The sequence below is a fragment of the Glycine max genome, chromosome 11 (assembly GCF_000004515.6).
Source record: "Glycine max cultivar Williams 82 chromosome 11, Glycine_max_v4.0, whole genome shotgun sequence".
In the NCBI taxonomy this organism is placed as follows: domain Eukaryota; kingdom Viridiplantae; phylum Streptophyta; class Magnoliopsida; order Fabales; family Fabaceae; genus Glycine; species Glycine max.
In genome coordinates, this window is record NC_038247.2 from 39,216,052 (window position 1) to 39,232,688 (window position 16,637).

The 16,637-nt window shown below is 29.3% G+C and overlaps 1 protein-coding gene across 1 annotated transcript; it reads left to right on the forward strand.

Moving 5' to 3' along the window:
• The first annotated feature begins 10,980 nt into the window (after window positions 1–10,980).
• Window positions 10,981–14,524, forward strand: LOC100786839 (amino acid transporter AVT1H). Its single transcript, XM_003537482.5, has 3 exons — window positions 10,981–11,393; window positions 12,470–13,077; window positions 13,693–14,524. Exons 1-3 carry the CDS (start codon window positions 11,102–11,104, stop codon window positions 14,239–14,241), a joined length of 1,449 nt encoding a protein of 482 aa, XP_003537530.1. The 5' UTR covers window positions 10,981–11,101; the 3' UTR covers window positions 14,242–14,524.
• The last annotated feature ends 2,113 nt before the right edge of the window (window positions 14,525–16,637 follow it).

Here is a 16,637-nt window from a genome sequence, read left to right on the forward strand (position 1 = left end):
CCTAAATAGGGTCCCTGATGACTAACGATGATTGGAGAGAATATGTCACAACAGTGCCACGTGTCGAAAGGTGAAGTGGGGAGCGGGCTTGATTTTCAGCTCACTGTTTCGGATTCAGGAACTAACCTTAAACGAGGTGAACCCTCATAGTCGTAGGTAGCTCGTATGTTACATGATGCATTTACCCAACTACCCCTATTCTTTCCGATATTTTTGGATTTAATATAAAATTTTATATTCTCATGTAGTTATAGATTATTATATGGTGAGAATTTTAATTTTTATAATAATAAGTAATTTAGGAGATATATTTGAAACATTTTTTAAAAATTGATTGATATTATAAATATTTTTATAGGGAAAATTATAAATTTGGTCCCCCATTAATTTAATTCACGAATTTAATCCTCCTATCTTGTAAAATCGTGCAATATTAGTCTTCTAATGTCACATTTAGATATTGACCGTTAACAAATGATGTTGACTGTTAGATGTCACATTCTTATTAGATGATGATTCTGTCATATGTTATGTTGTGATTGAATGTCAACTGCATAAAAGATGAAATACATTGTTATTTTTATTGACCAATAAAAACATAATATGTGTCGGTCATCATCCAATAAAGATATGACACATGAACGATCAACGTATTGTGGCTTGGGAACTAACATTATAGGATTTTATAAAATAAGAGGACTGAATTAAATTACCGAGAGACAAAAATTAGAAAAAATGGAAATAAGCTGGGAGACAAAAAAAATGTAATTTTGTCATTTTTATATTATATAAAACTTAAATTCTTATAAATAAACATATAATACCCTACGAACAAAATTGTAGATGTATAATATTGTATATTTTTTACAATTAATTACAGAGTATAATTTGGGATTAATAATGTGTATTACATGATATTAAAATAAATGACATAAAAATATGTGTAAAAAATTTAAAAGTCGATTTTTAAAAGTAAACAAGGAATCTTAATGAAAGTTTATTTTTTAACAACTAGGTCTAGGTGTAAACATTTTTAGGATCATAGAACTTTGATTCATTCTAAAGTTACGATAAATCACAAACTTATAAACACTTACACAATAATATTAATAAATAACTAAATCAAGAGGAGAAAAAGATATTTTTATGGAAGATACTTAATGAACATTAAGTATTTTTTATTCAAGAACAAATCATCCCACAACTAAAATCTTAACATCACTTCAACCATATAGCTATTTAACTCGTTAGTTTTTTTTAGGAATATTTAACTCGTTATTAGTTAGTCTAAGTACTTTAGAAGAAATAAATAAAGAACAAATAAAATAAATGAATAATGTTTACGCGTTCTCTTTTTCTTGTGGTCAATTTGAAATCGAAATGTCAGTTCAGCACGTCAATTTAAATTTAATAACAGACTCTTCTTTTACATTGAAATACGCTTCTCACTATTTCAAACCAGTTTGGCATTGTGCTGGAGTCATGAGAAAATGACATAACAATTGCGTGCCTTTCCAGAATTTTTATCTCAAAATTTCATTGTAATTAACCCTGTTTTCTGAAACCCATGCCAAGATAAAAAGGTGTCAATAGCCATATTAACTTTTTATTGCAAACTGCTAATAGTAAAACCTTAAATTCCACCATGCATGCATGCCCTATCTTTGAAGGGGCATTTACCGAATTGCGATTGACTTATACATACTATTATATATATATATATAGCACATTTAGCTGAATTAGAACAATTCTTAAAACGGTAAGATCGAGATCGTGTTGTGTTTAATTTGATCGAGGAGGGAAAAACGTACTCCTATCAACTAGACATGTTATTTACCCTTGCAGCCAAAACACGCGCTTCTAGGATTATAGTTCTTGACACCTTGTTTTGTGGAAAATTTTGGAAACCCAGCATGCTTCTAATTCATGACATGCCAAATTAGTTGTTTTGTCAGAAGGTTATCAGCGTAGTATGTGTGGTGTTGGTATACATAAAGCAATTACAATAATAACTCTTTTAACTTAATTGAAGTAAGAAAACTGTGTAGCCAATTTTGCTTTTTGGCAATATACTCATTCCTTTTAATTAATTACTTCATAATTTATAATGATTAGTAAAGCCGAATATTTAATTCAATCCTTAAACAGTAAAATTCTCTCAATTGAAATAATCTTTGGTTTCAATTCTTTTCTAATGACCAGTGTTCATGAAATTTGCAATTAGGCTATTAGCAAATTAACCACGCTGATAATTGCTATCTTTTTCATTTTAATTGGGTATTTGTGTCTCGGTGAGAGGAAAACAATGCTATGCTATGTGTAAGCCATTTGAAGGTGACGGTACTAATTGATAGTCAGTAATTTTAGGACAGCGACAAAGACAATTTCCTTTGAAAAAAAAAATGGAGTTATAATTATTGTTTAAACAATAAGGTTATATTTGGATTGGTGGCGGAAAATGAAATGAATTGTCTGAAATATAATAGAATAAGATGGAATAAAAATGTGGTTACATTGTTTGGATATTTTATGATGGAGTGAAACAAAAAATTTATTCCATTGGAACAAAATTAGTTATAATTTTTAATTGGTTTAAGTATACAATTTTGATATTCTTATTTTGTTAAAGTCAGAATTTTATTTTCACTATTTTTAAACTGAGATATTTAGTTCTTTTACTTTATAAAATTTATATTTTTGATCTAATCTTTAATTTGTTTATACTATTTCTTTTATTTCTTATATTTTAATTAATTAAATCATTTATTGATGATACTTTAAATAAAATGTTATGGCTAGGATTCACTTGAACCAAAATAAATGAAATAAATATATATTTGTAAAAAAAAGTAAGCAAAGTTGATAATTAGGTTGAAATTATAGATTTTTTTAAAATAGAAGGACTAAATTGTAGATTGAAAAAAATAGGATGATCAAAATTATATTGAAGTCCTTTTAATTCCTAAATTATCTTTAAGAGATTAATTATTAGAATAAAAATTATAAAGATAAAATATTTATCTTACAACCTAAAAACTTTAATTTCCATGAAGGACACCCAAATTTGGGAGAAGAAAATTAGGATGAAATAATGGAATGAAATGGATCATTGTCCATCATCTTTAATTATGTTCCAGGTTCAGTTTAAATAAGATCTAAAAAAAGTTGAGAAAATAATATCTACTGAAACCTATAGGTAATCAAGTAAGTTTGTTTTGGCATAAATTAATCATCCGTGTGAAATTGATGAATACTTCACATCATAATTTTTATGGTGACCTTCCAATATTATGTTCCATTTCAATTTTTACAAACCAAACACTAGAATAACTTCTCCCCCACTCCATCTCTGTCCATTTCATCCTTCACCACACCAATGCAAACGTATTCTAAGAAAATGACATGTTTATTAAATTAATTATATGCATGTTTGGTTTAACATTGATGAATTAATTTTTTGGGATCAAAATTGATTTTGGATGCATTTTGATACGTTGTTTTCACATTGAAAAATAATTCAGAATTAATTTTAAATCTAAATTGATTATGATTAAAGTAACTTTGAGTAATGTTTAAAATTTTATATTGAATTTTATATGTAACTTAATCATATCACTTTAAAATCAATTTTAAAGTGTATTCAAACACACACTATTTTTGGTATCCGAAAACAATTTCCAAAAATACCGTTTCCAATGAGTTTCATCCCCAAAAGATTACCCCTTTCGATTTTACCCTCTAATATTTTGTGGGGCTGGGAAAAGGGCCACATTTTATTTACTGTTTATCTATCTTTCACTCACTCAGATTCAGTGGTACTGGTATGTTCTAATTCCTAAAGGGGGGTTGACGTGAACTGCATATATATGGGCATGCATAATGAATCGTATATGAATGTTGCTGTTGCTGTTGGTCGAGACGAGGAGAGGAGGAACAGTGAAATGAACAATCTCAAGTCTCATACCAAATCCGAGATACAAACATCATGGGGACCCAGCACTCTGCACTCGCATTCTGTGCATCATGGGCACCACCCAAGTATATATCATGAGTTCACTTTTGTTCCTTAGTACACATTACAGATAAGCTCAATAATGAATGAATATGGTTAAGAATTCATATACAATATAATATGACAGCATCAAAAATGTAATGTGAGACTGAATTGCATATAAATTTCGTCAAGTGATCTACTCGATCGATCGCACAATTTAGTTTTAGTTCATTCGGGGTTTCTTAGTTCTTACAAGATGGCTATATATTTTAATTGTATTAGTAATATTTATGCATGATATTGTATTTGAATTTCATCTTTTTATTTATCATTAAAAATATAGGAAAATCGAAAACGAAAGAAAGGGAAAAGTTAGAGAAAAAGAAAAACAAAGTTGATTAGGACGTGGAAGATAGGGAAAGAAATTGATTTGATGAGAAGAGAGAAAGATGAAATTGAAGGTGGGGACCAAGCAATGTTGAATGAAGCGTGGCCAGAGACGCATAGAGATGTCAGATGCTTTACCATTTTAAGGTGAACAACATCAGCATCAACAATAATAACACGTAGACCTTATTCCATATTTGGCATTACCTTTTTAAAGAAGACGTCCCACTGAGTTGTAACCTCTAACAGAGTCTACATAGGTCATAGGTGGTACATCGATCCACATGAAAATTTTCAAATAAAATAATCTAAGATCCTTCAACGTCACCACTCACTAGAACCAAAACCTTCACCATTTTATTTTATTTTTACCGTTTGAACTTTTCAATATACATCCCTCCTCCTAAACATGAAAAGAGTAGCTGGATTTAGTGTTCATATCCTAGCTGGATTTAGTCAAAAGTGACTGCATATGCCCCACTCGGTGCAACTTCATTATGTTTTTTTTCCATGATAAAGTATCTCAAAAAGAATTAAATTAAGCGTGTGTTTGGATAGTGATTAATAAAATTATTTTTTGAATTAAATTAATTTTGTAAAGTGATATGATTTATGTTTAGATATTTTATTATAAAATTAAGTTAGAAATAAAATTTATTATAAAATTTTGAATTTAATATAGAAGTTACTTAAAGTTGTTTGAGTTTAAAGTCAATTATGAACTCAAAATTAATTCTAAATTATTCTCTAACTTAAAATCAAACATATGAAAATATAACTAAAATTAATTATGAACAAGGTATTCCAATAATTGAAAGTGATGAAACTAATCTCTCAAAAAATAGAGTGTCAGTTAAGAAAAAATTCTTGGTCCCATATGTATGTTATTTTATTCACATTGCCAGAATTAAACTTTTAAGCTTAAAGAATCCAAATTAGTTATTACTTTTGCTATACTTTGAATTATATTTCTCAGCCATGCATGTGAGAGGTAAGCATATAGTTACTTGTTCAACTAATGAACTTGACATGAATTCAAATCCTTATGGCAAATTAAAATGCAAACTAACGTGCACATGCGGGTATTGTGGTGCACTCAAATAAACATGAATGTTGGAGTATTTTCTTTGCAAGAATACCATCATAAAGTCTTCAACAATGAACAATTTGAGACATAACTTAATATGTGTTTGATTTCAAGTTGAAAATTGATTATCAATCAAGAATTGATTTTAGATAGAGTTTTAAATGTTTAATTTCATGTAAAAGAAGAGTTCAAGATTAACTATGGATCCAAAATTAATTTTGTGTTGAAGTATTTTTTTTTGTGTGTGTGAAAACTCCTAACTTTATAATACAAATATACAAACATAAATCACAATTTTAAAATCAGATTTAATCAAAATCAATTTTATCAATATCCATCCAAACACACACTAAATCATCACTTATATAAACTTCAATTTAAAATGAATTTCACCTCTATAATGCATATTTTTAAATTAAAAAATAAATAAATTTCATAACACCCCATGTTGTTGATGTTTTTCTAGTTACTATAGTACTTGCCTTTTTTTCCATTCAAAACTGTATTACTTATCTAAATATGTTATTATCATCTTTAATTATAAAATCTTTTTAATTAAATCATGTGTCTTAAGAAAAATAATTATAACATTAAATTTATCAATTATTTATATTTTTTTAAAAAATTATTTTTTTATTCTCTCTTTATTCACTTATTTATTTTTTATTAATATTTAAAAAGAGAATAATTAAGTAAAAATATATAGAAAAATAATTAATACGTCTAGATACTAAAAAAATCTTATAAAAAAAGATAAATATTTTCTTTAAAAGAAATTTTATAATTAAGAAAGAAGAAATAATTATAAAGTGAATAATCGTTGTATTATCTAATGAAACAACAAGAGGTGAATTGCATTGTAAAAACACACGTGATGATAAGATCATGTGCCAACATTTATACCGTGGAGGCTAATTAATTACTTATGACACATTCAATCCCTACGAGTCTGTCATATCCATTATATGCATGTCAGTTTGAGCTTCTCCGTAATTAGGAGCAAACAAGTGCTCAAATCCCCAAACAGGGAATTTGGTAAACAATGACTAAAAGTGTCACAGTAATTAAATGAGACCAAAGTCCAAACTCTATTATACTTTAATCCTCTTTGTCAATTCCAATGGGTTTACAAATACACTTGGAACACAAATACGACTTGGGTGGACGTTTATAAGGCTTTGCACTTTCCCCCTTCCATCTCCAACAATTGTCTATTAGAAACATTTTTTAAAAAATGATAAGTAAATTATATGAAAATATTTTTAAGCAAAAATATTAAATTAAAGAAAGAGTTCAAAATCAAGTTTTTTTTTTGTTTTTTTAGAAAACTTAGAGTCGTTTGTTAAGAATAATCAGTATCTTGATTACGAAAATAAATATTGATTTTATAAATCCATTTTATATTTTGATAATTTATTAGTTTTTAGGTGTCATCACGTAAATTTATCAGTTTTGATGAACAAATTTTAAGAAGTGATATTAGTTTTATTATTTTAAAAATTTCAACATTATGTTGGTCAAAATGAAAATATAAAATTGAGTTTAAATTTTTTAAATAACATCTTTGCTTTAGGTCGAATGAAAAAAAACATTATTAAGAGAAAAAGTTTTAAATTACTAACTAAAGTTGATCAAACAAAATTGTATTTAATTTTTATCGATAAAAAAATTAACAACTAAAGTCCTAAAGTAGCCCTATTGTGTATAAGTAGAATGCCAATTAGTCGTACTTTTAGAGTGCTACACCTGGGAAAGAAAATTACGGAGTATTAATGTGACTACACAACTCATAGTACATGTGACTTGAAAACCCATCGTATTTATTACAAAATCTATATTCAATTAAATATAAAGCCCAGTAGAAAAAATAATCTGAGATGTAGTAGTTTTAGAGAAGTATATCTCAATATATTTCATATTACACAATGCTATATATACACGGATACACGAGGGAACTCGAACGTACCAACGTCAGAGTAGTATTGACCTCAATTTCATTAAATAAATTTTTTGTTTTGAGTCTTATAAATAAATAAAAATACCAATAAACTATCGTAATCTTATCTAACCATAGCGGGACATAATCTACAAAAACCTATAAGAGGAAAAGCTGGGACATGCTAGGTGCACCCAGCAACATTGCTGGTGCACCCAGCAATTAGATGAATGGGCAAAATTACCCCTGCGTTAAAAAAAAATAATTTCTTCTTCCGGAAGAAGGTTCTTCCGGAAGAACCTTCTTCCGGAAGAACAATTTGTGTTCTACCGAAAGAATTTTTTTTCGGAAGCTTTCCGGAAGAACCTTCTTCCGGAAGCTTTCTGGAAGAACCTTCTTCCGAAAGAAGGAATTATTTTTTTAATACAAGGGCAATTTTACCCATTCACCTAATTGCTGGGTGCATCAGCAATGTTGCTGGGTGCATCAGCAATGTTGCTGGGTGCACCTAGCATGTCCCGGAAAAGCCCTATATTTTCTTTTTCTAATTGAGGCCCATTTTTGTCGGCCTTATACTTTTTTGTTTCCTTTGACAAAAAAGATTAAAAAAATTATATTTTGCTGACCAATTTTCTTCAACTTTGGTGATGCACATGAACCAAAAAAAAAATTTAAAAAAATAGCATCAATGTTTATGGTAAGCTTTGGAGGGTTGATTTATGATGAATTTGGTCCGAGTCGATGGTATATATGAATATTTGGATATATTAACTAGCACAAGTTACATGCTCTTACGTAAGGCTTGATTACAGCATCGGAGGTTGGATATAATTCACAATGCTGATATATATACATTTATGTAGTTATGGAAATCTTCTAGCAAACATATGTAAACTCATGATAATCTACTGTTTGGTCAATGGAAATTGGGTTAACTAAACTAAACCTGGGACTACTTATGTCCAAGTAATTCCATGGTAATTTTCTGTATTTTATGATATGCATTAATTTGCGACAAAAGTAGGACCGATTCAATATGTATAATAATACAGAATGTTATTACCGGGCCACAACTCTTGATAACACATATGCTTAATATACATATATTAATAACAAAAAAATTATTTTTTGGTGTGCCTAAAGCAAAGTCTTGGGCCACCTTAGCCTTGGACTGACCTTAGACAAGAGTTTATGTGCTATGGTGGTGTATCAGTTTTCACACCCAGCAAATTTAATTAAGAAGATTTTCCATTTCATTATTAATTAAACTTCTCGCAACATCTCACAGCAAATTCAAGTACAAACGAAGACAATATGATAAACAATAATTTGTTTATCATCTAAACCAATAAGCACTAGTTATATATACTATTATTGGCATTTAATTAACTTTCACTCATCTTTAGAATAAAATGATTTTTTTTCTTCTCGTGATGATGATACACATAATTTTTCATTATATTAATAAACCAGCTAGCTAGGGCAAGAATAAATAGCATAGCACGTATGTATCATTTGGTTGGATTCGTGAAATTACCTTTTCGCCTACCAAATGAGTTGGACATAATGGGTTTGATGAGTTTGAGTTGGAATTAACCCATCATGACTTGGAATTTTATTTTGATGAGTTTGAGTTTTAAAATTTTGATTTGGTATAATTAAAATATTAATGTAAATTAGACTAAGTTATTGTGTGATTTGTGTTATATATATATTCTAAAAACTATATATATATATATATATATATATATATATATATATATATATAATTTTGTATTAATAATAAAACTTTTTTTATATACAAAGATTAACAAGATAGATTAGAAGATTTGACTTTTTATCGAAATATTTTCACGAAGATTTAAAAGTTCTTCTAGTCTGTATCTAAATAACTGTAACTAATCTTCAGTTTGAGAATTAATAAAACCTAGAGTGTATTTGATGTTTAAAGGATATTAAAATAGAGAAAAGAATATAGAAAGATTTTTTTTAATTGAAGTAAAGTGTAAAAGATATAGATCCAAAAAAAAAAATATATTTTTAATATTATTTTTCTCTTCATTACCAAACACGCCATTAAAGGACAACAACCCTCAATTTGATATTACGTTATATATACTAAAATTCAAGTATTTTTTTTTCTTTCAAAAGCTACTAACTGAATTATGCCTATAAGATATTACGTCTGTAAACTAAGTTGATATAATCTTATTTCATTGTTATTCACATGAAAAAAAAAACTCATCATTAAATTTTCATCAAATTCAATTTAAGTCTAAACAAATGACCATATAAAAAAATTACCTGGAGTTCTAAAAGTCTAAAGCAAACCTGACTGAACTCATTTTGTAACAATTCTGCTAATTGGATGAATGTCGATTCATATGTTGAAAAATATAAATAAATTGTGGAGTGATTTAAACTAGATCAATAAATCCGGTATATTGGTACACGCACAAAGCTATGTATAATGGGTATCTTCACGTCATGGTGTTAGCAGTGGTGCATCTTGATTCCTTTTTACAAAATAAAATTCCTTCTCTCAACCAAGGGTACAGTAGTGAGTGGTGCATTTTCCATTAACAAAATAAAATTCTTTCTGAGTGGAATATTTCCCCCACAAGAATATCATATATACGTGATTGGGAACAAACGTACGTGAAATAAAATTCGGGTAGGTGAAGAAGCGTTTTTGTGCTCTTGACACCAACTCATGACGCCACATATATATTCGGAGCAGATGCAGATCAACCCAATAATATTTTAATCTACTGATCAGATACGTGTATCATCTATCAAATGCTGCCAAGCTACTTTCTTTTCAGTTTTCATATATTCTTAAATTTGTGTTATGTACTGTTTGTACAGTAATGTATGAACTCGTATTTGTAATTTAATTAATTTAATTTGATGACTATGATTTCCGGGGACGGGACAGTACGTACGTTGAGAATGTGATTCCAAATGTTTCCAACAGAATGGAATACCTTGTACCATCAAACTAACTTCACCCAAATTCCCCAGCTCTGTAGGAAGTTTACTGTTTGGAATTTGGATAAAAGATTTTGAAAATTTAAAATCTATAAAAATTTAATTATTTCATTTTTTTAAAAAATATAAATATTTTATGTTTCAAATTTCTTTGTTAATAATTTAATTAATTTCCATCATATTCAAATTTCATTTTATGTTATTTGAAATTCTTTTATTTTAGATGCACACGTTAATTTTTTTTTTTTATTGATACAAATGAACTGATAAAATACACTCTATCTAGTCCTTTTTTTTTATAGACACTCTATCTAGTCCTAGATATTGATTTGGGACCAAAACTTTGAGGTGAATTCTTGAATCAAACAAACGGCACCGATCGGTCACTTAATTTGATCACTATACAGAAATTATATTTTTCCTGTAACTTCAAATTAAGTTAATTAGCATTGATTATATTTTTATATATATGTTTTTTCACTTTCATACTTTGGCAATGAAATCAAAAGTAGGAATCTCAGGAATGGCTGATGCCATGCATCTTTATTTATCCAGCTATAAATACGTGTCTTGCATGGCATTTGGTTGGCAAGACACCTTGCATTGCTTGAGTGCCTGCAATTGCTAGCTAACTGGTGTCAATTAATATCTTCTTCTGATCAGTTAATTTCCTGTTGAAATTATCCTGAGTTTATAATTAATTAGCATGTGGGGCAAGATATTGCAATCCATAAGGAAAAGTCTCATAAGCCTTCAACAGAAGTCTATGAATTCTCGAAAGAGTGAAGAAGTTGATAGTAGTGTCACTAGTGTGTCTGTGTCACTGCATGATGGTGTGCAGTGGGTAAATTGCAATTGTTGCATAGAGGAAAACAAACAATGCAATTTTGACCACATTAATGCCTCAGAAGGCGCAAATAATGTCCACGCCCAGCGTGATGCCAACGCCAACAGTTCTTTTACTCATGCTGTAATCAACATGGTGGGGATGCTCGTAGGTAAACGTTCTATGCATGCTGCTTAATATATATATATATATATTATATTAATTTCAATTTTTTCTTTTTTTAATTAGCTCATATAACATAACCACACAGTTTATCCTCTTAAATGCATCCATCGGTTCAAAAGAGTCATTTTTTTTTCTTGGTATAACATATATTAACACAGAATATTAACTAATTTTACCGCTGATTAATTTTTATTTTTTATCATAAAATCTTATTAATTATCTTTAGTAAAAAAAATTAATTATTTTTTTATTCATGAGACTTGGATTACTTAAAAGAATACAAAAATTTAACTCTTTATCTCTCAAAAAAATTAATTTTAAATTTTCTACTGAAAGATAATTGCATGAAACTGAAAAATATTAGGTTTTTACGTTTTTGCCCCTCACATAAAATTGCCTTTCAACTCCTTATCAACCTTAACATAATTAGTTTTGATAAAACGGATTTTGAAACCGTTAACATAAGTAGGATGTATATGTTCAAATTCGTTTCAGCTATAAATTTATATTGAAACGTGTGTTTTATTTTATTAAAAAAGTATAAAAAAATGATTTTCCAATATGAAAATGACTAGGGACTTAATTAACTTTAGTAAGTTTACTTTTAAACGTACCATCATGTGTGAGGTTATCCTCTTGATTTACTATTACCCAACTTCAGCACGACAATAATGTTCAGAATATAGTATATACTAAAACTAAAACTCTCTCGGGTGGTGCATCTAAGATTTGTAAGATCACCAATTCTGTCTGTAAAAGGCACGTCTAAAATTGGACATAGCCACGAACTAATTTAAAACATTTTAAATTAGTCATAATCACAATCAATATTGTAATTTACTCTTATAACCTACTAGGATAGGCTTAATGGTGAGGGGTTTGATTAGTTTGCATAAGGTCATAGCGTAGATTCTAACTTGGTTGTTGTTTTAGAAATTTTCATATTTGAAATCAACAATATGTGTGTTCAACTTGATATATATATATATATATATATATATATATATATATATATATATATATATATATATATATATATATATATATATATCTTAATTTCAGGTTTGGGGCAACTGTCAACTCCATATGCTGTAGAAAATGGAGGGTGGTCATCTGCATTCTTGCTTATGGGACTAGGAGTGATGTGTGCTTATAGTTCTCACATACTTGGAGTATGCCTTAGAAAGAATCCCAAGTTAACAAGTTTCATGGATATTGGGAAGCATGCATTTGGATCAAAAGGTAGAAACGTGGCTGCAACAATCATCTACATGGAAATCTTCATGTCCCTCGTTTCCTACACCATCTCACTACATGATAATTTGATCACAGTGTTTTTGGGGACAAATTTGAAGCTTCACTTGCCTAATTTTTCTTCATCCCAGCTCCTAACTGCGGTGGCAGTCTTCATTGCAATGCCTAGTTTGTGGATCAGAGACCTTTCTTCCATATCTTTCCTTTCAAGTGTTGGCATTCTCATGTCTCTACTCATTTTCCTGTGTGTAGCAGCCACTGCACTCTTAGGACATGTCCAATCTAATCATTCCATACCTGTCCTCCACCTCCATAATATTCCATCAGTATCTGGCCTCTACGTTTTCGGCTATGGAGGACATATTGTTTTCCCTGAATTATATACAGCCATGAAAGACCCCTCCAAATTTACAAAGGTACCCAACTTCATGAAATTTTATAAACTTAATTATTTGCTTAATCAAAACTTTCAATAAATATAAATTGATCCGGAAAGCACATCATATTTATGTTTGGTCTCTAAAAGTGTTTGTGTGAACAATTTACCGTGTGTTTGGATTCCTATCCACACGTTTTGACGCACGTCACTGAAACAACTATTAGTTGCTTTTAGTGGTTTTTGACATGATATTTTAGTGAAATATGTGGATCACCAATCATAATCTAAATACACACTTAGTCTTCAAAGTTCAAAGGTATTAACTTATATTTTAGTCATTTCATCACAAAATATAATCAAAGTGTGAATAAATATGAGCAATATGAATACATTTGGAGTTTATGTTTACATTTTTTAGTCTCGAAAAAGACTAAAATATGATCAAGTTAACACACTGAGGGACCAAATATTATATATGCCAACACTTTGAAGGACTAAAGATAATCAAAGTGTCACTTTCATGTACCAAATTGTATATAAACTCTGTATATATTTGTGCGTGGGCTTGTGCAAGTTGAGAATTTGTTCTGTTTTACTATAATGTTAAAGCATTTTAGTAATTAATAAAATGTTGTTTGGAAATTAATTTCAGGTTTCTATTGTGAGCTTCGCAGTAGTTACAGCAATTTACACGACATTGGGGTTCATGGGTGCGAAGATGTTTGGTAAGGATGTGAAGTCTCAGATCACACTTAGCATGCCACAAGAGCACATTGTAACAAAGATTGCTCTGTGGGCAACCGTGGTGGCACCTATGACCAAATATGCACTTGAATTCACCCCATTTGCAATTCAGCTAGAGCATGCACTTCCAACTTCCATGAGTGTCAGAACCAAAATGATAATTAGAGGCTGCGTAGGTTCATTTTCACTTTTGTTCATACTAACCCTTGCTCTGTCGGTTCCATATTTCGAGCATGTACTAAGTCTCACTGGCTCCCTGGTTAGTGTTGCCGTTTGTTTAATTTTGCCAAGTGCTTTCTACGTGAAGATATGTTGGGGTCAGATATCAAAGCCTCACTTACTACTAAACCTCTTCCTCATCATATTCGGCTTTGTTCTTGCCGTGATGGGCACCATTTCCTCCTCACAGTTACTACTCAAAAGTCTTCAATCACATAACTTGAGGCACAAGGAATGATTCAGCAGCATATGCCCTTCCCCCTTGTTGATCTTTCTTGAATCACCAGTAATGATACATAAACATCTTATTATTGTAAACATCTCTCACTTTTTTTTTTCCTATCATATCATAAATGCTATCATATATTTTTTTTTCTTTCTCTAGGTATTAAATAACATGAGAACGGTAACATTTTTCATATGAGATTTGTATACATATACATATGTACTTCTAAATCCGAGTACTTTTAGAGGAGTCTGTATGGATATGATACATTGCATAATTAATGAAAACAAGTTCGTTGTCCATTGCTGGTGTGACGTTGGAAAATTAATTCTGATGAAGAATTAATGGATATGTATATTTAATTATCAAATCCAATATTGGAATTCTGTTTCTTAATTTGGTTTCCCCATTCTACCCCGAAACAAAAGTATTGGATTTGGGTTTCTATTGCTTCTACTACTTTTGTGTCGATGGATTCCAACTTATCTGAGGGACGTCAACGTCATTGGAAGAAGATTCTGAGCAAATTTGAAGCTTCACTTGCCTAATTTTGCGTCTATGTTTACAAAATTATTCCACGCCAATATTCGGCAAATATGAAAAAGAACTGAATATAAAGTTCTAGATTCTGAGCACACAAATTAAAAGATCTCCAATTCAGCTTTAAGACGATTGTATAAATTTCAATATTCCATGAAGTTACAACTACCATATGCGAGTATCCAAACAATCACCAAGTTGACAAATGCTGAGAATTCTGTGCAGGGAAAAAGAGACCTTGTCCCGGAGCAGACTTAAGGTATTGAACGCTCCCTTCAAAACAAGTATTCCTATAATTAATCTATATCTTTGTAAATATTATCAATTATGAATATGAATTTAAGTGATTATTCTTGAAAATGGAATAACTTGTACTCTTTTTTCTGTGTATTGATGTCTATTTTTTAAGTGTTCATGACATACTAGATATTACATAACACATTTTTTTTTATTACAAACCGAATCGATCCTCCACAGTTTTAGAACAACTTCCAACAGGTGTGTTTTTTATCTTCAAGAGTTGTCATTCATTGAACCATATTTGTCATAGTATTTTACCTAACAAACACTTTAAATATTTTGATGAAAAAAAAGTACTCAACGCGAGGTTCTGAAAAGAACTGGATGCTGATCACATGTTATTATGACATGCGTATAATAATTCTTCTTTGTAAGTAGTAACACCCCCGCCCCCACCCAGGCGCATCAAACTGTTTTTGAGTGCATTACTTTTTCTTCTTTTTTTACAATTTTTGAGTGCAGTACTCAAATGATTGAACTCATCCCAGTAACATGCCTCTCAACTTTTACACACAATATAATCTGAATGATTGAACTCGCATTTTTTAGTGCAGTACTCAAATGATTCAAACACATTTTTTAACACACTTTTGTAAATATTTTTTTTTAAATTGTTAAAATCTATTAAAAATTATAAAATCAAAAAAGAGAATTACTAATGTGAGACCCATAATTTTTTTTATCATTTTTAATAAATTTCAATTCATAAAAAATATTTTAAAGAATATGATAAAGAATGTATTCCTCGTAATTCTAATATAAAATAAATTTCGTACAGTTTAAATAGAATGCGATTTTAAAGTCTTAAACAACAAATTCAAACACAAAATCAAGGTCTTGTTTTATTTTTAGTTTCTTTAATTTTGATTTATGTGTAAATATTCAGATTTCCCATTTTTTTATCTAATTAATCTTGTATTTTTAAAGTAAAGAAAATATGATTCAATTATTTTTTTCTTTCTAATATTTTCAATTTTTTTCATGCAAAACTCCCCCCCCCCCCCCCCCCCCCAAAAAAAAAAAAAAAACAACTAAACTGTTTTAAATCTTCTTTTACTCAAAACTTACCAACTAAAACATCAAAATTCACTCAAGATAAGAAAAATATCTCGAGATAGACCTCTCCTTTTCATTCTTAATCTCATATCCGAAAAAACTTTAAAATCTTATCAAATTTTTAAGCCTTTTAAATTATCTGTATTCCAAATCTATTATAATCTATTACATATTTAGATAGATAATAATAATTTCAGGGTTTTGTAGGGAAAAAAAGGTTGACAGAAAGACGAAAAATTTGATTATTTTTAAAAATAGAGGGACTTATTAATTGATTCAAAATTTTAATCAAAATTCCAAATTAATCCTAAAATTAGCTATCTTAATCAATTTTACAAGAACTTTTCCATCCTATGTACACATAGTTTGAGGGGTCTAAAATAAAAAAAAAATGCTCTTGTTGGGACAAAAAAAGTGAATTTATTACATCAAAATGGCAACAATCATTTATTTATTAATGTATTGTAAGCTTTCTATTATTTTTAGTTCACTAACCAATACACTTATTTTTT

Excerpts from the sequence above, each read along its gene's own strand:
- LOC100786839 (XM_003537482.5), top strand. The coding sequence starts at position 11,102 with ATGTGGGGCAAGATATTGCAATCCATAAGGAAAAGTCTCATAAGCCTT. Across the intron at positions 11,394-12,469 it reads CATGGTGGGGATGCTCGTAG|GTTTGGGGCAACTGTCAACT; the intron begins GTAAACGTTCTA and ends TCTTAATTTCAG. Across the intron at positions 13,078-13,692 it reads ACCCCTCCAAATTTACAAAG|GTTTCTATTGTGAGCTTCGC; the intron begins GTACCCAACTTC and ends AATTAATTTCAG.